Source organism: Phyllostomus discolor, chromosome 14 (assembly GCF_004126475.2).
Source record: "Phyllostomus discolor isolate MPI-MPIP mPhyDis1 chromosome 14, mPhyDis1.pri.v3, whole genome shotgun sequence".
NCBI lineage: Eukaryota > Metazoa > Chordata > Mammalia > Chiroptera > Phyllostomidae > Phyllostomus > Phyllostomus discolor.
In genome coordinates, this window is record NC_040916.2 from 43,392,803 (window position 1) to 43,415,491 (window position 22,689).

The 22,689-nt window shown below is 44.4% G+C and overlaps 1 protein-coding gene across 3 annotated transcripts in view; it reads right to left on the bottom strand.

The window, feature by feature from the left end:
• Positions 1-5,256: 5,256 nt before the first annotated feature.
• NOTCH2 (notch receptor 2) overlaps positions 5,257-22,689 on the bottom strand; it is a 196,293-nt gene continuing 178,860 nt past the window's right edge. For all 3 annotated transcript variants that reach the window (XM_036015694.1, XM_028502734.2, XM_028502735.2), the window contains exons 23-34: positions 20,721-20,957; positions 18,165-18,277; positions 16,698-17,200; positions 15,006-15,353; positions 14,299-14,441; positions 13,895-14,105; positions 13,364-13,460; positions 11,231-11,396; positions 10,308-10,609; positions 9,433-9,580; positions 8,720-8,817; positions 5,257-7,793 (exon numbers count right to left, since the gene is read on the bottom strand). In XM_036015694.1, the coding sequence (XP_035871587.1) occupies positions 6,405-7,793; positions 8,720-8,817; positions 9,433-9,580; positions 10,308-10,609; positions 11,231-11,396; positions 13,364-13,460; positions 13,895-14,105; positions 14,299-14,441; positions 15,006-15,353; positions 16,698-17,200; positions 18,165-18,277; positions 20,721-20,957 (3,755 nt within the window). In that variant the 3' untranslated portion in view covers positions 5,257-6,404. The remainder of the gene's footprint in view (positions 7,794-8,719; positions 8,818-9,432; positions 9,581-10,307; positions 10,610-11,230; positions 11,397-13,363; positions 13,461-13,894; positions 14,106-14,298; positions 14,442-15,005; positions 15,354-16,697; positions 17,201-18,164; positions 18,278-20,720; positions 20,958-22,689) is intronic.

Sequence of the window (22,689 nt, forward strand, 5' to 3'; positions counted from 1 at the left end):
ATTTTGTAACAAATTATATGTGACTATGTATTATTTTATAATATTAGGTGTTTATACATCTGTGTTATTATAGATATATTGGGTTGGACAAAACGTCCATTCTGGTTTTTTCAGTAAAAGGAAAGACACATTTTTCATTTTCACCAGTAACTTTATTGATTTGGATATTTAGAGTATGTTGGCTATCTCCCATGGGGCATAATGTTGATTATTCTCAATGTCTTGATTTGGTCACTATCAGTTCAATTGTTCTACCCAACCTGGAGCATTATTCAGTGAGAAATCTCCAGCATGAAACTTGACAAACCACTTTTGACATATTTGATCAATTATATCACACATCTTTTTCATTGCCTTTCAGTTGTGTTTTTATCTTTCTTGAAATAATAAAACATAATATGCTGAAAATGTATATTTTCTTCCATCTTCAACATTAAAATGGCTAAAATTCACCAACTTTGATGTTTTTTTAAGTGCACGCTGATATGACAGCTGTCACAATACAATCTAACAAAATGGTTTCAAATGAAGTTCAAGACAACTAAGAGCTACTAGAGCCATCACAGGGGAAAAAATCCAACAAACTTTTTGGCCAACCCAATATTTTATCGAAGTATAACTTACAATAATAAAATGCACAAACCTTAAGGAAATCCTATGTGTGTGTACATTCGTGAGATCACCAGCCAGGTCAAGATCTCTTCAGACTTCAGAAAGATTTCCTTGCCCTCTTTTCAGTCAAGAACTCTCTCCCCAAGAAAGCACCCACTATTCAAATCTCTATTTACCATTGGTTTGTTTTCCCTGAACTTACATAATGGAATCATCGAGTGTATTCTTTTGTGTCTGTCTGGCTTACTTTGCTCAACGTTATGTCAATGACAGTTTTCCATATTGCTTTTTTTTTTTCATTTTTGTATAGCATTCCACTTGATGCAAGTACCATAATTTATCCATTCTGCTGTTGATTGACTCCAGTTTGGGTGCCCGAAGCAAGCCAAAGTAGTGAAGAAACACACTAGTAAGTTGATCAGGAAAAGAAGTTAAACCCGGGTTATCAGTACATCGGTCCTTTTCCTTTGCATCCCCTGCCTTGACACATCAGCGGAAGGCTGTCAGTAGAAGATTCTTAGAAATGTTATAGTTGGAGGGAGAATGTTTTCGATAATGCTGTGTTTGCACCATCAGATCCACTCGCTTCCTTTCCCCACCGAGCTCTCCACCCCAGGAAGCTGACTGTATCAGTGGATGAAATCCAACAGGCTCCTGTATTTTCAGACTTCCTCTTGGATTCAGCAAATAGGAAGTGCGGGTTGGAAAGTGAGACCAGGGTTTTTATGGCCTGGCTTCCTCATAGTGCGGGAGCCTGGGGCTCACTGTGTTCCCCGACAGAGGTCACACAGCTCTTCTTGAGGTAACTTGCTCTTCAGGACTCTCTCCTTCCAGGTTCGGTCATCTCTCCCAACCTTCATTCCTTTGGATCTAAGCAGTAGTAGCTGTGCTGATGCTAGCCAGAACGTTCTGCACCGCCTGGGAAGGGTCCCCTACTCCTTACATACACACTTCACAATCAGTCCTGTTATACATAAAGCCCCTATTTATAAGGTTTAGAATAAGCCCTTTTTGTGTTATCCTCTTTTGAGCTCGCCCACACTTTTCAGTCAGGATCTGACAGGTACAAATCTTTTAAATGTGTCTTGCTAATAAGCTCTAAGAGAAAAGAAGGAAAAGTTGAATACTCTCTCTCTATCACACACATTCCCGCACAGACACACACACAAACACATGCGCTCACCACATACACCCTCTCTCTCTTTAGGGCTTTTGCAAGCACTTGACCCTCATTTTACTTTAAAAATGCCGTCAGACAGATGAGTTAAATGGCCTGACCACTCAGAGAACCAGCCTGCAGCAGTGTTTTCCGGATGTAGTTACAGAAGCAGAGGCAGTCACTGGCTCACAGTTCCCCCATTGCCCATTGCACCCTGGACATCCAGGATGGTTGGCCCATCCATCACCTTCTGAAAGAGGACCTTGGCCCCCTCCCCTTGGGCCAGGAGGCTTGTTAGTTGCATGACCGAGGGAAGCACTGTCCCTGCCTGGCATGTCCAGGGCCTGGTCCAAATCTGTTCCAGGCATGTGACATGGACTGCCAGCCTGCTCTCCATTGGATTTCATCACTGGGAAAGCCGTGGGTTCTCCCTGCACCATCAAGGGCTAGGATTTTAGGCTTAAGGTGGCAGGGGGAGGATGTGGAAGGGGGCCAGTGGCCCAGATCCACTGGTTCCCATGGGCCCAGTTTGAGCTCCCAAAGTCTGAAAAGGCAGCTCCAGCTCCGAGGCCAGCCAGCAGAGGACCAGTCTGGGCAAGTCATTCCTTAGCTTTCAAATTCATTTTCTTCCCACACCATTACACAATCCAATGTGAAGACTCAAGTGTATTTTATATACAATGATAACACTCCCGAGGTAACCATTATGTGCTGGCAGCTGTGTTACAACATTATTTTGCAGAACTTAAAAAAGGATCTGTCAGCTGCTTCACTGAACTACAGCCTGACTTCAAGTCAGTCATTCAAATACAATACTGCTATCATGTATGTGTGACTCAGCAGTTTCTGCAAATCCACTATGGAAAAAATCTTGATGCTAAAGTTGATGGAAAGCTGCTAACGCCATAGATATCACCAATGCCAAATATTTGTGTTTAAGCATTCACTTGGTTGACTTGACAAGTATATGAATAAATGAACTTGCTTATGTATTTACATGTAAAATACTGTAATTGCATATATTAAGTTGTATACAAACTTTAATTTGAAGGATAATATTGCAAACTAATGGTTTAGGCACCAGCACCATCAATGTTATTCGTTATATCCTAGTTACTCCTTGTAACCTAACTCTCCCTTCGGCCTTTAGCAAACATCCCCATTTCCTCTGGAAGGCACTTTGCCCTGAGCAATCGTCTATCGACAGCTGGTGCACAGAAAAGTGACTTAATCTTGTGATGCTTCCTATTTGACAGAAGCTTCTTCCTCAAAAGCATTTATTTATGATCTGCCTGAAGGAAAAAAAAAAAAAAGAAGCCCAGTGCTAGGCCCTGTGGGACACAGAATGAAAAGTATTTCTGTCTAAGCAAATGCTGGGAGGTAAATCGCTGCAAGACCAGGGATGCAGGAAAAGAAAACAAAAACTGCCACACCACTGAACTTGGCATGTACGGTTTTTATTTTGTGATAAAAATGCTTTCATATAAATTTCATCTTAACTACTTTTAGAATGAAACTTTGAAAAGTAAAAACAAAGCGTGCATTTTCCTTACTACGTATAGTTAGGAATATGCAGTCATTTTACTGGTTATAGGTTTCCTATACAAACAGATATAATATCATTCTTAAGAGAAATGTACACAAGGAAGGAGCTGTAGGACCAGAGAGTTAGGAATGAGAGCCTCGGGGTATAGAACGTGTCCTATCAAATAGTCATCACACATTCAATGTATTGGTTAAGTCCAAATTCCCCAAACCACCTGCCAACAATACATTACACCTTTGGTTCTTTTCTGTGCAAGAATTATGAACTAGGAAGTTTAACAGGAAGATGATATGATGGACATGAGCTTCATATCTGATTACTTACATTAAAATCTTTAGCTTTCAGTCTCTCTTGCCCTCAAACCTCTACCTCCCTCACTATCATGTAAGTCAGAAAATGATGCTTAACTCAAAACAGGAGATAAGCAAATAAAAAATCTATTTGCAGAGGATGACAGAAGAGTCAAAGGCAGAATCTATAAAAATAAACCAAAAATGGGGTGTTGACCTATACATGGCATGAAAGTTGCATCTCCTTTAATGTAAGTCTGCCATCCAGAGCCAAATGAGATAGTGAGTCTGCATCCTCCCTTTTCTTTGATCAGATATGATACAACTCAAGGGTCCTTAACATCTAAGTGACTGACAAATGCCTGGAAAAGCAGTATCTTCCTCTTTGTCACCAAACCCTGTTGTTTATAATGGTGTCTTTCATGTTCCTTTCCCCTAAACCCAAAAGATTCCAATTAGAAACAAGCAAGTCAGGCCTGCACTGTGTCTGGAGAAGGAGGAGGTTATAAAAGACCCAAGCTGCTGGATCAGAGGCTGCTAATTCCAGTAAGTGGAGCTGGAACAGGATGACAGAGCGGGGCAGGTGTGGTGAGGTCCATAAGAGTGATTCGGGCATATAGGTTCTCCCATCTGTGAATTACCAGATGGATCCAAGAAGAGAGAGCATTTAGAATGAAAAAATGTTACACACTATGAAAGGGGCTAGTAGAGTTGGTGCACGAGAGAATAAAACACAGACTGAGCAAATAGTCTACTTATATTAGAGCAGAATTAATTATTTTTGTTCATTTGTGAACTTGGGCAGGACTGGAAAAATCATTTGTGGGCTTCCACGCAGGCCACAGACGGACGAGTCAGGTAAGTGGGAGGCACTGATGAACACTGCCGGCCACGGCAGGAGTGAAGGCTGTTATTCAAACCAAAACAGAGTAGGCAACTGACCTATTAACATCTACCAAATACTCCAGTGGAATTAATTTTCCAGGAATCATGACACCACAGCACCAGGTAGATGTGACAGTGTGGCCAGAGGACCAATTATTTGCTGACTCAGGGGGAAGGGGAAAAACTGTCGTCTCCTCATTTCTCGTGTTACTAGAACACTTCTGCCCTTGCCAAAGGGTCAAGAACACTGCCAAGACTACAAACAGAGCAGACTTAAGTGAGATGCAATTCCAAGCTGAACGTGAGGATGACAAGGACGGTGAGTCTGTAACTGTCTGTTATCACCCAGAAGGTGACTCTAGGAAAGGAAAACGTTTCTTGGTAGTCACCTAAAAGGAGGTGTCATGACTGTGCCAAAGGAAATGAAATGGTACCAAAAAATAGCAAAGGCTGTCTCATAGTTCCTCCCTTTCAGACCTCTTATAGGACTGGCTTTGATCCTAGAAAACTAGGCCAACATTTTATTTCCTGTACTTGAAAATCCCTGTGTTCAGCGAGAACCTCACTGATTGGAATCTAATTGGAATCACCACTAACTCAGACCACGCTGTGTGGAGGGAAGACTGGTGAATGGGCCTGCGGTCAGAAAAGAGAATCAATCAGGAAGTAGAGACTGATCGCCTGGCCAAGGGAAGACTGCCATGATGGGCTCTCGAGCCAAGGAAAATTCCATGCTAGAAGGTAAGGAAATAATGTTTGAGACATTTTTTTTCTGTGAGGACTGACGGAAGGAGAGGCTCAGCATATAGACCCACTTTATCTGCTGGAGGCCCGAGGGAAGCACCCAAGGGCTCTCGGAGCTGAGACAAATGTGTTTCCCACTGGAGTCAACACACTGCTTGCAGGAAGGGCAGGGACCTGTCCGTGGGGACACTTCCTACATCAGTTAGCTTAACTGCTGGTCACTCCAACATTCCAGACTTTGTTTTTTTAAAGAAGCTCATAGTACCTACACTGCCAAGGATAAAACATCATACTGACTAGGCCCACAGATGAAAAAACTGATTCTTATCCTTCTTCCTATAAGATTTACACGAAGCCCTGCATGCAGGCCAGAGAACCAGGAGCAGCCTCTTGAAGGGATCTCTTGTCCCCAAATTGGGCTCAAAGAAAAATATTTTGCTCCTCTTCTAGGAATGCTATTATGTAGGAGAAGGCAGTATGTCCATTTCCAAAATAAACACATGAGGGTTATGCTGAGAACCATGACCAAAGTGAACCCTGTGACTTCCAGGGACAGTAAAAAGCAGGGGGGCAAAGGAGGCAGAAGTTATGTCCTAGAGCAGGAATGATTAAAGGTACAAAGGCCAAGGCCTGTAACTTGGTGGAAGGGCTATAACCACAGAGAGGTGCAAAACTTAAAGCACCAAATGAAGTCAAAAGAATTTCAACAGCTAAGATGAGACAGGTCAATTCAGCAAGGATTCCAGGCCAAAATTCCCAATAGGACCCTACTGTAGAATCTTCTCACGGATACGGCAGAAGCCCCCGGGGCTTAACATGTAGTCCGAGCTGCAAGAATGTCTGGGCTACAACAGGCATCCACCCTAGTCTCCAAATAAAAGTAAACATGGTTCCGAGTCTTGTATTTATCTTGCATTTCCACAAACGTGGCTTGATGGGCAAGAGAGTAAAAGGAGGCTAGTCACTCTCCCTCAAAAGTCTGCAAATATCCAGTGAAGCTGATAAAATTGCTTCCCTTGCATTATTGGAACGGTAAGAGCGTCTCCCCTCTTTTGCCTCCAAAAGCTGGCTCCAGAGATTTCTTCATTTCTCTCCAGGATGACCTTCATTTGCTCCACAGCAGCATTTACTATAGGCAGTTCTGTCCCTACACTGGAGTCAAACTCTTTCATGCGTAAACCTGCATGTTGCTGCGTGGTGGCTCAGACATGTGTGTCCCAGGTCCCCGCTGTCCTGCTCCAGCACTCCCAGGAGTAGGGCTGGTGGTCACATCCGACCAGTCAGAAGCAGAGTGGGGTGACGAACTTGACCACTGGTCAGGAGACTCTGGGGACGGTGTTAGGTAGGGATGCTCACCCTGCAGATGACCACTGTGACTGGGCGTTCGCTCAGCAGCATTCGAGGAAGCATAGCTATGCTGTGAAGGGGGTGTGGGATACTTGCCCACAGAGGCTGGGAAAGGATGATAGGTTGGGAGGATGGTCTGAGTAACCTGGCCATCCTGCTGGGGCATCATGGCAGTGGGGAAGGCCATATTGGGCAAACGAGCCATTTCTGGAATCTGGTACATGGTGGGCAGGGGGCCCGCAACAGCGGGAGGGCAGCTGGATTGAGGCTGGGGTGCCCCGGCTGGCTGGGCAATGTTGCCTTTGGGGATTAGCTGGAAAGTCACAATGGGAGGCAAGGGCTCCCGAGGGGTGGTTATATGTTTCCCTTCCGGCGGCCTGCTCTGGGGAGCTATGCCAGGAGGGGTGCCCTCAGCGGGTGCCAGTACCATACCAAACATCTCATTGTACTGGCTGTCATTCATCTCCATGCAGTTCATCCAATCTGCTGGTACAGAGACCGGATGCAACCTGCCCAAGCTCCCGGCACTGCCACTGCCTGGGGGAACCATGTGGTGGTGGGACAGCAGCTGGCTCACTGAGGGAAGAACAGTGCCGGCCCCGTGAGCCACAGGCTGAATCTCATGAAGGTTAGAGAAAGACAGTGCATGCTGTGCGTGGACTTGGGCAGCGGGGGCGGCAGTGGCCAACATAGGGTTGGGTGAGGCCTGTAAGAGGCCAGGGGATGTAATCATTGGAGAGGATGTGGTGTCAGAGACATATGTATGAGGAGACTCTAGGGAATCGACAGGGGATAAAGTCACTGAGCTCTCAGACAGCTGGCCCTTGTCACTCAGCGACTTCTTCCTCCTACTCCCCTTGGCATCCTTGGCTTCCTTGGCAAGGTTAGGAAGGCTGGTGGGAATGGCACTCTTGGCATTGGGTCGTCTGGGTTTCTTGCCCACTGGAGTGTGCTTCAGACTGAGGAAAGGTCTGTTGGGCCCACAGATGACAGGAGAGAGGGCGGAAGTCAGCACAGTGCCTGGAGGGCTCGGGGTCACGTTGTACTCATCCAGAAGGCGCACGATGTCGTGGTGCATGCGTTCCCGAGCCACGTCCCGGGGCAGACGATCCATGTGGTCTGTGATGTCGCGATTGGCAAAATGGTCTAATAGGATCTTGGCTGCTTCATAGCTCCCCTCCCGGGCAGCAAGAAACAGAGGTGTCTCTTCCTATAGAAAGGCCCACAGAGAGCACATATTAATGACACTCAAGAATACAGCAGTGTTTCTGCAGTCTTTCCACTATCACCCCTGTAGACATTTTTTCCAAACTGCCTCTCTGCGTGAAACTTTACCAAAAACAAGTTGAATATCTAGCTTTGTGCTAAACAGAGATCTGCACTTTACACATAAAAAGAGTAAGATTATTTCACCCCGCCCCCCCCGCCCCAAGAACCAATTTTGCCATTCAGGGCAGTATTTCCTTAGGTGGGAATGTGTGAAATAAAGCATGCCACTGAGCCAAGGACTCACTTAAAAGAGCACTGAGCTTATCAGAAAAGAGTTCTAAGAGAAGAAGAGTTAGAAATAAGGAAGGTAGAAGGGGAAGAATCTAAAGCAGGTACAGCGCTGAAAAAATAAGAGAAAGTAAAAGAACACAGAGAAAAATCATGAACAAGACCTAAATCAGGGGAAAAGAGAAAATAAAAGGGAGAAGATGAGCGAGAGAGGGGAAGCAGGACATAAAACACAGGAAGAAAAGCAAACAGGAAAACACCTGGGGTCCAAGAACACACAAAAAGAGCAACAGGAAGACAAGTGAAAACAATCAAGAGAGAAGGAAGTGAGCATAGGCAGAACAGAGAACAGCAGAAAGGGGAATGTTAAAGAAGAGGAAGGCCTAGAAGGCTGCACCCAAGTTATCACAGAGTGGCCTGGATCAGACTGCATGCTGAGTAGGCAGGGAGCTCAACCCCGACCCTTCCCTGGATAAGCCTGATACCCTTCCTCAAGCTCTCTGCACCCAGTTTCTGTCCAGCCAGCCTCCATCTTTGTCTATACCTATCACAAGGAGCTATGGGAGGGAAGGTGGGGGAAGTGACGTTGTATTCTGGGCACTGCTGTGCCTGTCCTCCAGCTCAGAGCCCAGACTGTACCTTATTGTCCTGCATGTCTCGGTTGGCCCCATTTTTCAACAGCAAAAGCGTTGCCTCCACATTATTGACAGCAGCTGCCCAGTGAAGTGCAGATTTTCCTGCAGAGAAAATCATTCGTATAAGTGGACAGAGTAGAAGGACATGTCCTACTCCTAGCATAAGGAAGCATCATGACTTGTACAAGGAACTTGAACTTCCAAGAGAGCAGCAAGAAGTCAGTTCTCTATTCTAGAAACACTTCAGTATAGGCTGCTTAGCCTTCAGAAGACATCTAGGTATAAGGATCATTTTGTCTGTGGTAATCCACCCTCCCCATGGCAGATACCCTTTCATACACTGATGACGATGACCTCTTTATGTATTACCTGCCAGAATATATATTTAGACCATCTACCAGTCTACCCGACCCCAGTGCATTCAGTTCTCATAAGTCCTCATGTCAAGAGTGGTGCTGCAGGCAACGTACACAGACAAACTTTGTACAGACTCGCTCTGAGGTCCAAAAACCCTCACTAACAATCCCTTCCTATCTTCATCTATAAATCTCCCAATGGCACAGACCTCTGAGCTCAGTATGTTAAAAGGAAGAATGAATAAATGAATGAATCTTGAGTGGATTTGGATCTGAGACAGGTCTTTAAAGACCATATAACAATTCTGCTCCCTGGAGGATGCTTTGCAGGTAAGAATCCCAACTCCCACTTTATCCCTACCATGGTCATCCACCGCATTCACGTCCGCTTGGCAGTTGATCAGTTCTGCCACCATCCCCTCCACGGCAAGGCGAGCAGCCAGGATCAGGGGTGTGGTGCCATCATTCATCCTGGCATCTAGATCAGTTACTCGGTTGCGGATCAGAATCTAGAAGAGGAGAAAGTACAGAAAACAGTCAGCTGGATAGAGAATATAATGAAGCTCAGAGAAGAAACAAGGGCATCACAGCTGAAGCTGCATGTCAGTTCCTGGAGGGCAAGAAATGTCTTATTTTTGTGCCCAAGTTTCTACCATGGTCAATCAACAAATGTCTGTATGCTTGTTGAATGAATGAATGAATGAATGAACAAATGAACAAACATGTTCTCAACAGACAACTGCTCCATGTAAAGTGAAGCACTTCTCCTTTCTGAAGAAAGAAGAGGGATGTGGGAAAATATCACCACCTCAGTTGTGGTATAGAGAATGTTTCCAACTTCCTCATAAGGGTAAAATAAAAGGGCATCTAGGAGTATACTGTGAATTCATGTGATAATCCCTGAGGCAGAAGCTGACACTATCAAAGGCCTCATAACAGGTATCACTCCCATCTAATCTACTCATTTGGGAGGCATTTTGGCACATCAAAAAAACACAGTGATTAAGAATCAGAAGACTGGTGTTATCTGCTGTTAGCTCTGTCAACATCTGGCTGTAGATAATTAGGTCAAATTGCCTGCCTTCCTTTTTCTGCTTTCCCGTCTAGCAAGTGTGACTCTACCATTTACTTTACTTTCTCAGAAATTATTGAATGAGTATAATAGGATGTTAAATGTCTTATCAAAGATAAGACATTAAAGATCCATAAGGAAGGAGCTCTTCCCATGTTCTTTACCTGGAAGACACCCTGGGCATCAGCTGCCACTGCAGCATGGAGAGGGCAGCGGCCCATGTTGTCCTGGGCATTGGCATCCGCCCCTGCATCCAGGAGACGCTTTGCGGCATCCGCCCTCGAGTAGCGTGCTGCAAGGTGCAGGGCCATCTCACCGGTCCGGTCTGTCTGGGCCTGGAGGCTGGCACCCTGGTAGACCAAGTCTGTGATGATGTTGGCAGAAGAGTCCTCTGCATCTTCATCTTCGTCACTCATATCGGAGTTGCCCCCTCGGAGGGAAGCCAGCATCAGTGGGGTGCACCCATCTATAGGAAAGGAAAATGCCAAAGGGTAGTCAAGGAGGAGAAAAATATTAATATTCAGTTAACCCTGCTGTCAGAAAAGTTCACTATGAGTAAAGTCATTTTGATGGGAAAAAAATCCTGGTGCTTGTGGTAATTGGCCCCCTACTCTTCCTCTGATGATGTCCTTTCTGTAAAGAATAATGGGACAGCAAGAAGGGGGAGTTAAATAAGCTTTTCTGCTCAAGTTGCTAAATGTTTTGTTATTTTAAAGTGGATGACATTTTAAAATATTCAGTATTAATAGAATTATAGGCACTAAGGTATCAACTAAACTAATTCTCTATCCCTCTGCCTGGGATAAAATTTTTCTAACGTACTGAAATCTATCCCATATAATCAGCCTATTTGTTCTCAAGCACACTATATATGAAGAATGTGAAATCCTTCCCTTTGTTCTAATGTATGTTTGTAATTTCTACATATAAGTTCTCATATAAATTCCTAATTTTATAGTTTCCTCAAGCTAATTTAGAGTCTGTGGAACTGACAGGGGGCATATCACCAAGTAGGACAAATGTAGGACTGATAACCTAGAACCAAGGGCAGGCATGGCCTCGTGAGAGGGGAGGACGGGGTGCTGACCTGGGCCCCGGACATTCACGTCCAGCACATCCACCTCCTGCTCTGCCTGCGGAGGAGTGAGAGCCAGCGATGGTGTCCTACGGATGTCTGCGGCTTCAAGGTGCTGCTGCGTCCATGGGCGTCTATCGATGGGGTCATCTTCTGAGAGTAAAGCCTCATCTTCACCCTGACAGGGAAAGGCAGCTCTTGCTATCGGCCTGGCCCACCACCAGGAACTGTGGACATGGAGCGAATCCCACCACTTCTAATCTCCGACCCAGTTTTCTCCCAACTCCTACTCTAACCCTTCAGGGTCATGTCCATATCAGCCTCCCATGGCTCTTGTGATGTGACTTCTATTTACCTGTCCTGTACCATCTGTACAACTCTCCCAACTGTAGGCTGCAGCCTTAATATGTGACCTATCTTACCTCCCTAATGTGCTATTTATACATCTGCAAAGCACCGTTTTCTTGCTTCTGGGCATTCACTCATGTTGTTCCCTGTCTGGCATTGTCTCTCCCAATTCTTTAACTCCTACCTATCCTACAATTGAATTTAGACCTTAATTTGTCTTCTTGGTCCTAAAAAGCACTTTGCTCTTCTGCTCAACTGACCATGTGTTAAATGCTCACTGGGGACTACCACCAGGCTGTACAGTTCACGAGCACAGGGGACAAAACTGCTTCAAGGCTGCCGCCTGTATGAACACAGAGATCAGCACACAGCAAGCACTCAGAAAATATTTGTTGAGCAATAATCATTATTATGATTTCAAAAGCAGCTACTCTTTATTGAGTACCTAGTATGTGACAGAAAATAAATAAATCACTTTACACATATTGCTGTATTTAATCCTCACAATACCTCATAAAGAATTATTAATATCCCTATTCATAGTCTTATTTTAAGGGTAAGGATAATTAAGTACAAAGAGGTTAAATAATTTGCCAGCTGTTAAGTAGCAGAGTTTGGACTGGAATCCAGTTCCAATGGTAACTAAAGCAATGTTTTCGGTCATCGTGCTGCACTGCATGCCTGTACTACAAGATTCATTTCCTTAAGCTGGTTTAGAATATCTATGGGATGTATATGCATCCCAGCCATGCAGGGCTACAGATGGGGGGGGGGTCTCCTTTTTCACATCAGCCTCAGCCTAATCTATTGCTTACTGTTAAGTGGTTTTAGTGTCCCGGGCTCGAACTGAGGAGCCTCTGAAGCCAATGGTCACAGGCTTTCTTCCACTGTTTAATTTCACCTTCCCTTCCAGAAGAGAAATGCCCAGAGAGAATAAGGGAGAGATGTAGCTCTGCAGGAAATTGGTGTTTACACACCTCAGTCCTTATTTGACTACCACCTATGGCACTTTTCAGGAAGGAAGCATGTTTGTACTTTCAGAGTTCTTACTGAAAACACGTAGGTAACCCAAGGCCATTAATGACCTAAAGATTCCTGCTTTTCATGACAACCTGGGATAGCCACTGCCTGGGCAACATATGATGGGGGACCCCCAAAAACTGGAATTTACTTACAAAAAATTGTGTACTCATTCTTACATGTTTAAACTTCAGTCACTTTCAAAGTATCCTCTGTTTGATGCAACATACCTACTGAGATGTTTTTTCCACTGCTCAGAACAGTTTTTGAACTCGTCAATTTTGATGCCTTTTAGTGCTTCTGCCATTTTTGTGTTTGTTTCACCTCTTTCACACCAGTAAATCATTTCCCTCTGAGGACTTTTTTTATCCAGGGAAACAAAAAAAAGTCGGATGGGGAGAGATTGGGTAAATAGGGAGGGTTGGGGTCATGCTGTTTTTGGTCAAAAACTGCTGAACACTCCGCGCAGTATGGGCAGGTGCACTCAAATCACCCATCACTAAATGGGCAAAGGCATTAACTGAGTCTTCAAAAAAAATTCACTGGAGCCAAATGCAACCTCTCACAACACCACCAGCTGGTACATTGATACAGATGGTTCCCTAGAACACTCACCTAGCAGGGAAAGCCTGTACTACAAGGGGCCTGCCCTCCAGAAGAGAATTCCGGTTTTTCTTGGGTCCCCCTGTATTACTATCACTCCCATTTGGGACAATCTAGCTACCAAAGACAGAAATTGAAATGTGACCAGATAATGGCTGATGACGGCCAACTTACCTTGGCTTTCTTTGGCTGGGGACCTTCATCATCGACCCAATGTTCACTTGTTCCAGAACCAATTAGGTTGGCCTCTGAGACTTGCGCCGAGAGATTTCTGATATGCCAGGATTATGAAGGGGAAAAACAAAGCAGAGGTCTGTCATCAACTAATGTAGTGGATTTTAATACTTTTTCCACCATGACACACTCTCAGTGCCATACTTAGATTTTTAGGGACTTTGGCCCTGAAAGGATGGACAGTATTTTACATCTTATTACCTGAGTAAACATCACTTCCTTTCCTGCTGATTAAGAGCTTACAACAAAAGTGTACCTCAACACAGAAGCTGAGCACCAATGCAATAATATCCAATATGTACAGAATAGAAGCACACAGTTATGCAGTAGGCATTCAGAATTATGGTCAAGTGTGATAATGTGGCGTGGCCAGAGCTTAGAATTAAAATCATGACTCAAAAAGATCTACTTTTTTGATTTATCTCTGCTAAGTACAACTGTGAGTCGTGACTTGCTGGCAAACTGTCTTACTTCATCCCCACGGCATCCTGTCCCACTGGCTCACGACGCTTGTGATTGCTGGAGTCTCGGCGAAGGGTGAAACCTTCAGGCAGCCAGAGGGAGCCATGCTTCCGCTTTCGTTTGGCCATGATAACCCCCAGCAGCAGAATAAACAGAATAATGACAACAGCAACGGCAAGTAGATAGAGAAGCTGAGTGCGTGGTGGACTTGGGGGTTCACCTAAAATTGCAAACGACAGGAAAAGTGCTGAATAAAACACAAACCTCTCAATACTGGCTTTAAATTTAGTTAGAGGACAGCTTTGAGCTCCCTAGCCCTGGAAAACAGAGCTGCACATCGAAAAGTGTGTCCTTTTCCCTTTGCCCCAGGTGACGCCCCCCATCCACTTTTCCCTTCACAGTGTGCAACTCACTGTCAACAGAGACGAGAGGGTATGACAGGGTGCCCTGGATGGCATGAGAGGCGAGAAGCGCTGCTGCTGCATCTGTGTTCTTGAAACACTGGTCTGAATCTTGAACACACTGGCGGTTGTCAATTTCCAGATATACCTTAGAGCTGGGGGTGCCAAGGAAAAGAGGAGAAAGGGAAATGGTGAGGAACATAAGGTGCCAGTCAAGCTGAGTTAGAAAGGGTCGCATGACCCTTCCTTTGTCACCTTCAGTTTCGGCCTCTCCCCTTTGCGATGCTGCCTCCTCCAGAAGGATCTCTGAAATTAAAGTATAGATCCTAATCCCCACTTAGAGAATATCTCACCTTCCTTAGCCTGGCTGAGTTCAAGCCTTCTGGCTTAGGCAACACAGCTGAGAAGCCAAAGATTAATACAAAAGAGGTGTCCTACTGAAGGGATTTGAGGCAACCCTGCCAAAAGGTTAAAATCCTAGCACTTGAGGAGGCTTCCTGACATCCCGCCTCCTGATCACTCCAGACCACCTTTCAGGATCCCAAGATCAAGGCAAACCTTTACTCTTAAATAAACATACTGGGATCATACATTTGTTTTACTTGGTGGGCTGTTCTATTTGATTTTGCATTTTTATAGATTCGCTTATGACTTCTTCTGTGTATTTAAGTACTCAGCTTTATAAAATTAAGCTGTAAGTTCAGAAACCAAAAACCTACCCAACTACCTCCTGTTCTTGATCATCAGGAAGGGACCTGCGTGTCATCCTCTGCTTCTTTATGGCAGCTGACTTCTCACCATAATAGGGGTAGACCATGAGGTTCCCCTGATAGTCCTGTTTGATGCGCAGGTTGGTGTGCAGCAGGGTGCCCAGTGCCCGCAAAAAGTTGCGAGCATCCTGGAGTAGATGTTCAGGTGGCAACAGCACCACAATAACCAGGGTACCCTCTGCCAGGTTCTCCGGCCGATCAGCAGCACAGTCCAGCCCATCCCAGCCACACTCCTCACTGTTGCATCCTTGGTCACAGCGGTTGTCTCTGAAGTGGTCTGCACAGTATTTGTCATACCTAGGCAGGGGGAGGCAGAGGAAGGAAAGGAGCTGGGATGATACTGGAGCTCTATTTAGATTTCCATGGGGAACTACTGTGGATTTTTCTTACCCATCTTCTGTGGCCCAGATCGGACCCCAAATGCCCCATTAAAAGCCTTCCTTGAATTTCCTACCTCTGCCATCTTAGAGTACATAGAATCTATGCCACATGACATCAGTGAGTGCTCCCTCAATGAGAGACAGTATGGTGCTCACTATGCCATCAGGGTTTATGGCCCCCTGGCAGCTCATCATCTTTTTAAGTCAGATGTATAAATAAAGCTGCATACCTGAAATGAAAATATACCTGGTTCATACCTCCTCTATTTTTGCATCCACTTTCAGAAGTAAAAGATGCCTCTCAGAGATGCCTCCAGAGCCAGGATTCACAGCTCTGAACCATCAAGAGCTGCTATACAAAGGACCATGTCAATACGGCCTATTTCTTTCCCAGTCAAGACTGAATCTCAGCTATGGAAGGCAGGCGGGGAGGTGGGTGTCCCACACAGGATACCACATCTAACTTGTAAAGCCTCTTTCAAATACTGGGAAGAGGAAGTCAAGCCCCAAAACCTAAATGATGCACAAACCATTTTATCTACACCTCCTCCCCCACTCCCACCCCTTGGTAGTTACACCACATGATACAACTTGCCATGCTAGCTCAATGAAGACTCGAGGAGTCAGGAAGTGCTATATGTGATTTGGCAACCAATTTAACCTTCCAGGCTTCACCTGTGAAAGGCCACTAAGAATACCTATGCCTCACAAGGTTGTTGAGAATTCATCAGGATCAAATTAAATGGGAGGGCTAAAAGGAAAGTTATTATGTAAATGATAACGCGCCCTATAACTGTGAAGTGAAGACCAGGAGGGTTAAGTGGCCTAATCTACCTTATGCTTCCTGATAAATCCAGCTGGGGAAACCCAGTCTTAGAAAAAGGAATGGGGTAAACAGATAGAGGTACAGACCTTTCCATCCATCCTGCAGGCAGATTATGTGAGAGGCTGCCTGAGAGTAGGTAACACCACTTCCAAAAGTTATTTCCCCAGAAGGTCACGAGAGCAGCAGGTGAGAAGGCAAAAATAGGCAGAGAGAGGGTAGTTGTGCAATGAGCATTCCTGGACCTCTGTCAGCAAGGGAGAGCACAGGGTAGCGTGCGATGGGACAAGGCTGACACCAGGAAGAGGGCCTCAGGGCACCAGTCTGAAGGGCAGAGGCAGCTTGGGCTGAAGCACTGGAGTGGTTAGGAGCAAGAACAAGAAACCAAGGTGTGTTAGTGACAGTCTCCTGCTGCTTCTAGGGACCCTGGATCCTTACTTGCATGGCTTGCTATTCCCCTGGCATTCAAAGTGGTCAAACAGGCACTCGGCTGTGTTGCACAGCTCATCACACTGGTTGTTGATGTATTTCCAGCAGGGAAGTGGGGAGGAGCAGTTGGCCCAGGGGTCCTCTATGGTGAGGGAACAGTCACCCCCATCCCACTGGCAGGCATGGCTGTTGCAGGCCTCATCGCAGACATTATCCCGAGCTTTGTCAGTGCAATACTGGCTGTCACAGGTGGCAGGAGGGGTGCTGGTGGGGGCTGTGTGTTCGCAGTGGCTGCCCCAGAATGGCGGAGGGCACTGGCAAGAATAATACGGAGGCTGGCGCTGAGGCAAGCAGCTTCCCCCGTGCTGGCAGGGGCTGCTGGCACAGCCTGAATCACAGTCCTGGGGGTTGGGGCAGAAGCAGCGTGGTCCTGAAGTCGTGTGCACACACTGCTCCCCTCGCTTGCACTTCACTTGTCCGCAGCTGCTCTGGCATCTTGCCCCGGAGAATCCCTGTGGAGGCCAGTGAACAAATGAGGGTGATGGGTCGATTCTTGAGGGCATGCCCTATTTCCCCTCCCAATCCCCTCTGCCATACTTCTAGGGAGGTAAAGACGAGACACTTGGCTAAGATCTCTCCATGAAGGCTCCTGGACCAAGTTCTAGGAAGAGACCTCTTTCAGTCAACCTGGAGGTCAAGGCTGAAGGTTCCATGGAGTGATGTAAATTTTATCAGTTTAAAAGATCACTTCCAAATTAAGCCCACAGGTCATGGTGGGATTAGACACAGGTGACACTGTATCCATAAGTACTTGCCTAACCATCGTTAGATCACTTATATAATATAACGGCTTTATGGGAGCGCAGGAATCATATCAGGAGTTCTGGGTAAATAAAAAACTCCCCATATCAGTTCATTCTTATACTCCCTGCTTAGCCCAAGTCAAGCTTACTGCACAGGCTTCCTTTTGGTGTCTCCCCACACACAGTGATCTGTGTTTTAGGGAGGATTCAGCCTCTGGCAGTGGCAAAAGAGTTTGCACAGCAAATGGCTAAAATTAGGCTTCCTTCTAGATTAAGGAGCAGCTTGCTCTCATACAGTCCCTACTAAGGAATGTAAGCAAAACAGCATTTCCAACCAACTCTGCCCCAATCTGGGCAGCAAGACAACCCTCCAGCACAGGACCGAGAAGCCAGAGACAGCGGGCCTTTTTTCCAGGGCACATTCCAGCACTTCTTGTGGTTTCCTTTGGTGCTTCTGAAGATCGCCAGTCAGAGATTAGGGAGCTCACTGCTTCTGGGAGTATCTTAACAGCTCTAAATGAAAACCCGAGCACTTTCTTCTGAAGGAGCTAAAATTAAGAAACCTCCCCACTGAGAAAGTTCCCCATGGAACTTGGAAAAACCTGGTTTGAGCTCAGCTTTGTCAGACTGCATGGAAGACAGCATGCTCCATAAGTAGGCAACACGGACTTACCGGGGGACAACGACAAATGAAACCATCAGGCATGTTGCTGGCCACAGCACAAGTCCCTCCATTCAAGCAAGGCTTCTGGGGACACACATCGATGAAAGTTTCACAATGACGGCCTCAAAACAGAAAATGAAACGGAACTTTAGAAGGCAGAAGTAACTGCAAGTTGCTGAACAGAACACTGCTAGGATGTGAGCTAGCCAAAGGATTAGAGATGGAGTAAGATGTATGAGAGTTCAGTTCCAAGCCCAAGGGAACATGAGACGATGAAGAAAACACTCTCTGGATCTCAGGGTGACTGACCCATCCCTGGCTCAGGCCAGTGCCCTCGCCTCTCTTGTCTACACTCTACGCACACGAATTCCCAACATGGCATGCACTCCCAACTGACTCACAAAACAGGATGGGTATGGAAAATGACTTTAAAACCACCACAACACCCCCCAACAAAAAGACACAGCCTTTTCTTGAAGGCAGTTAGCTTTCATAAGTCAAAAGAAATACTTAGCAAACTGTTTACTGCATTTTGTTAACATCGTCTTCTTTATAGGAGAAGCTACCCCAGGCCAATACATATAAATGCTGATTGGCAATTTATAGAGAATTTTCATCTGTTATATCACTTTTCAATCATTTCTTAGCCTTTCTATAACCTGATTGGCACTGCTTTAAAACACAGCTTAACTTTCCCAGAATTGATTTTCCCATTGTTCCGAGATAAAGTGAACTAAACAACTGAAGTCATGGGGGAGGCAGAGACACACAGCTGGGGCTGCTTGGCAAATAGAAGGAGACAGGCACCTTTTGCCCTGCAGTCACTTAGAAGGGAAGAGGTAGCTTTAAAAGAGAAATTCAGAGTAATAATTTCAGCCAACCAGAACTAAGAGTTAAGAAATACAGATGTTTATCTCTTCAGATCACAGCCACAGCTTCGAACCAAGGGCAACCACAGCATGAGCACAGGGCTCAGGGACCAAGGGCCCCTCAACATTCATCTCATCAACAGCATCCCACAACAATTACAATCATTGAGCTCAATCTGCAAGTGTGGGAAATGCACGAACACCCCTTCCTGGCCGTGGAACCCTGACTCAAGGTGGTCTCCATTCCTCCCTTCATCTGTTCCACCTGTCTTTGTATGTGCCTGTCACTGTTTCAGATAAAGGAAGCCTCAGTGGTGACAAAAAAAAAAAGGAGGCAGTTTTGCTTCTCTGGTTCTCCAAGCACATCGTGGCTACTGTGAGGCTGTAGACAGATTGTTCATGCTCTTTCCATCCAGCGCTACCTCAATAGGCATGACATTCACAACAGAATGCCTCTCTTTTGATATTACACACAGGCATTTTTCATAATGCAAAATCTTTCCCATTCTTTACAAAGCTCCGAAGTTCTTAAAGGTAACACAGCTTTAAAATCAGAGAGAAGGATGTCTAGAGATGGGCTCAGAGTGTAGCAGAGTCCAACTTGCCAAATTATTAGTAAGGTGATTACTACAGCCTATTACCTTACTCTCAAGGAATACTACTACTGCATACGATTAGAAATGACCCCAGAAATGCCAGACAGATTTCTGAACTGAATATCTGATGATACTGCCACATTTAGACAAAAACAACTATTTTCGTCACCAAACTTTCCTTCTAGAGAAGAAACTAGTCAAGGCCTATGATAAAGCACCTATTCTGAGGCCAGACTTTGGTCATCCTTATGCTCTGTGATGGAGGAAAAAAGCTTGAGAAAAGTCTTAGGACTACAGGTCACCCTTGTGACCACTGCAGGTCCAGTTCACACCCTTTATCACCTGACTTTTGCTCAAATGCACCCTGGTTGGACCTACTCTCCCTAAGTACCCTGGCAGTGGCACAGTGGCAGTGACTACTCAGTTACTCAGGTCATGACATGCCAATGAAGGCAGAGTGATGAAACCAGAGTTAGGTGTAAGGTTCCTGAAGAGTTCTTTGCATAGATGTTGGTGATGGTAGTACAACGATGTGAATATACTTGGTATCACCGAACTGTACACTTGAAAATGGTTACAATGGCAACCTTTACATTATGTGCATTTTACCACAATTAAAAAATGTTATTTTGCTCAACTATTCCCCAAATTCTATCTTTTATATTTCTGCTACATATATGTATGTATGTATACTATATATTGTGTGTGTATATATTGCATATATACTATATATGCTATGTATATATAATATGCATGCATTTATACTACATGTGTATATATGTAGCATATACACATTTATATTATATGTGTGTGTACATACAGCATATATGTGTATATACATACATACACATATATAAAATCAATGTATAGCAAAAAAGAAAATGTGTCTCAGGAAAAACTCAAGGTAGAGATCGATTACAGTAACTATGGGATACAGACCTAAGAAAAAACCTGGGCCCTTGAATGAAACTGGTCTAGTTTTTCCTGTGGGAAGAACTAGGCTTCACTTGGGTCTGGGAGGTATCACTCAGAGTCCGGTCTCCTCATGCAGGGCCCCGCCCCCCGAGCTGAGCAGGCAGGCAGTCTGGAGAGGCTCTCACCAGTGAAGGCGCTGCGGCAGACGCACTGGTAGTCATTGGTGAGCTGGATGCAGTCCAGGCTGCCCTCAGAGCTGCAGGGGTTTGACAGGCACTCGTTGATGTCCCCCTCACACCGCTCCCCGGCAAAGCCAGGCAAGCAGCGACAACCGTAGCCCCCAATCTTATCCACACACTGACCACCATTAAGGCAATGGGGTCCCTTGGCACAGTCATCAATGTTCTCTTCACAAAGCAGGCCTGGAGGAAAGAGAGGAGAGATCAAGACTTGTGACAATTCTTGAAACACTGCTTCTAGCAAGGCAGAGCCACCCTTGCTGGCACTGCCAAAATTAATCAGGATCCACTGTGGTGGGACCTTTTAGGTCAGGCAGGGCAAAACACACTCTTGATCTAAGACAGCCCATCATTTTCCTGGTGGCCAGTTACACCTATTCTTCCACTCACGACACAGTCCCCATGGAGCAACTAGTGTTATCTGTCTCACCTGAGAGACTAGGAAACCGGAGCCCAAGAGAGACTCATAATTTCTTGTTAATTTATTCATCTTGATTTAAAATATAAAACAGTTGAAAAGAGAATATAACAATGAATACACAGACTGCAAGTATGTGACAATATTGGTAAGAACTGAAAACTAAGTTTTGAATGACTTTTAAAGTTTAATACCCATTGACTATTTCTCTGTAAAATAGTATAAGTGTACTTATTTCTTATATTAAGAATAGAGGGAAAATATCCTGTTGAGAGCTCAAAGGTATTTTATTTGAAACAGAATTAATTTAATGTTGACTATAGATATAAAAGAGCTATCTAGTATAAATATCTGTAAATACCTTTAAGAAACAAAAGAAATCAATTACTAGGCTAGAAATGATCCCAAGATCAACTAAAAAAATTACAAAAGAAAGGAAAATGGTTCTGTACTTCTACCACGTGAATCTGTAGCATGCACTAATATAAGATGGACTATTAAAAAAAATCTAAGGAAAGACCTAATTTTCAATAGCAATAGCAAAAAATAAAATATCTAGGAATAACTGTAACAAGAAATGTACTACACCTACATGAAAACTTTAAAATAGTCATGAAAGATACAAAAGGAAACGAATAAATAGAAAGACACTGATTTGGTTAGGAACACTCCTTATCATAAAGATATCAGTTTTCTCTATACACATTTATAATTTACTGTGACCCCAATAAATATAGCAATATGATTTTTACCAGACAATCTGATTCTAAAGTTACATGGAAAAATAAACTATAACCATAGCCTAGAAAACACTGGAGAAGAAGATCCATAATAATTAAAACATCTGGGATAGTACTGATAATAGAACAACAGAACAAAAACAAAAAAAAAATCCAGAAACACTCCCAAATATGCAGGGGAGTTTATAATTTGATAAGGTGCCATCTCAAATCATTGTATAAAGGATCAATATTCAGTAAATTGTGCTGGGACCAATCGGTAGCCATGGGGAGAAAGTGCTCCAGGATTCTAGGACTTGGAGAAAATATGGGAGAATTCCTTTATAATCGTAGAGTGTAGAAGGTGTTGCTGACTAGGACTCAAAATCCAGGAGCCACAAAAAAAGACTGATGACTTCAACCTGATTAAAATAAAAAACTGCATGAAAAAAATCACCATAAAAAAAATCAACAGACAAAAACCAATATATGTGGATAATATGTATATTTACATTCTGTATTACAGACAGCTAATCTCTGTCAAATATTAAGATCAATCACAGAATAGAAAAAAAGAATACAGATATGAACAGAGAACCATAGAAAAAGGAAAACCAAATGACAGCACATTCATCCACACTGAGAAGCAGTATGCTCATACACTGTAACTCAGCCACATCAACCAAAATTACAAATACATATCTCATATTCTCTAATCCAGAGATTCCATTTTTGTAAATTAATTTTATAAATACACTTATGTACATGTGAGACGACC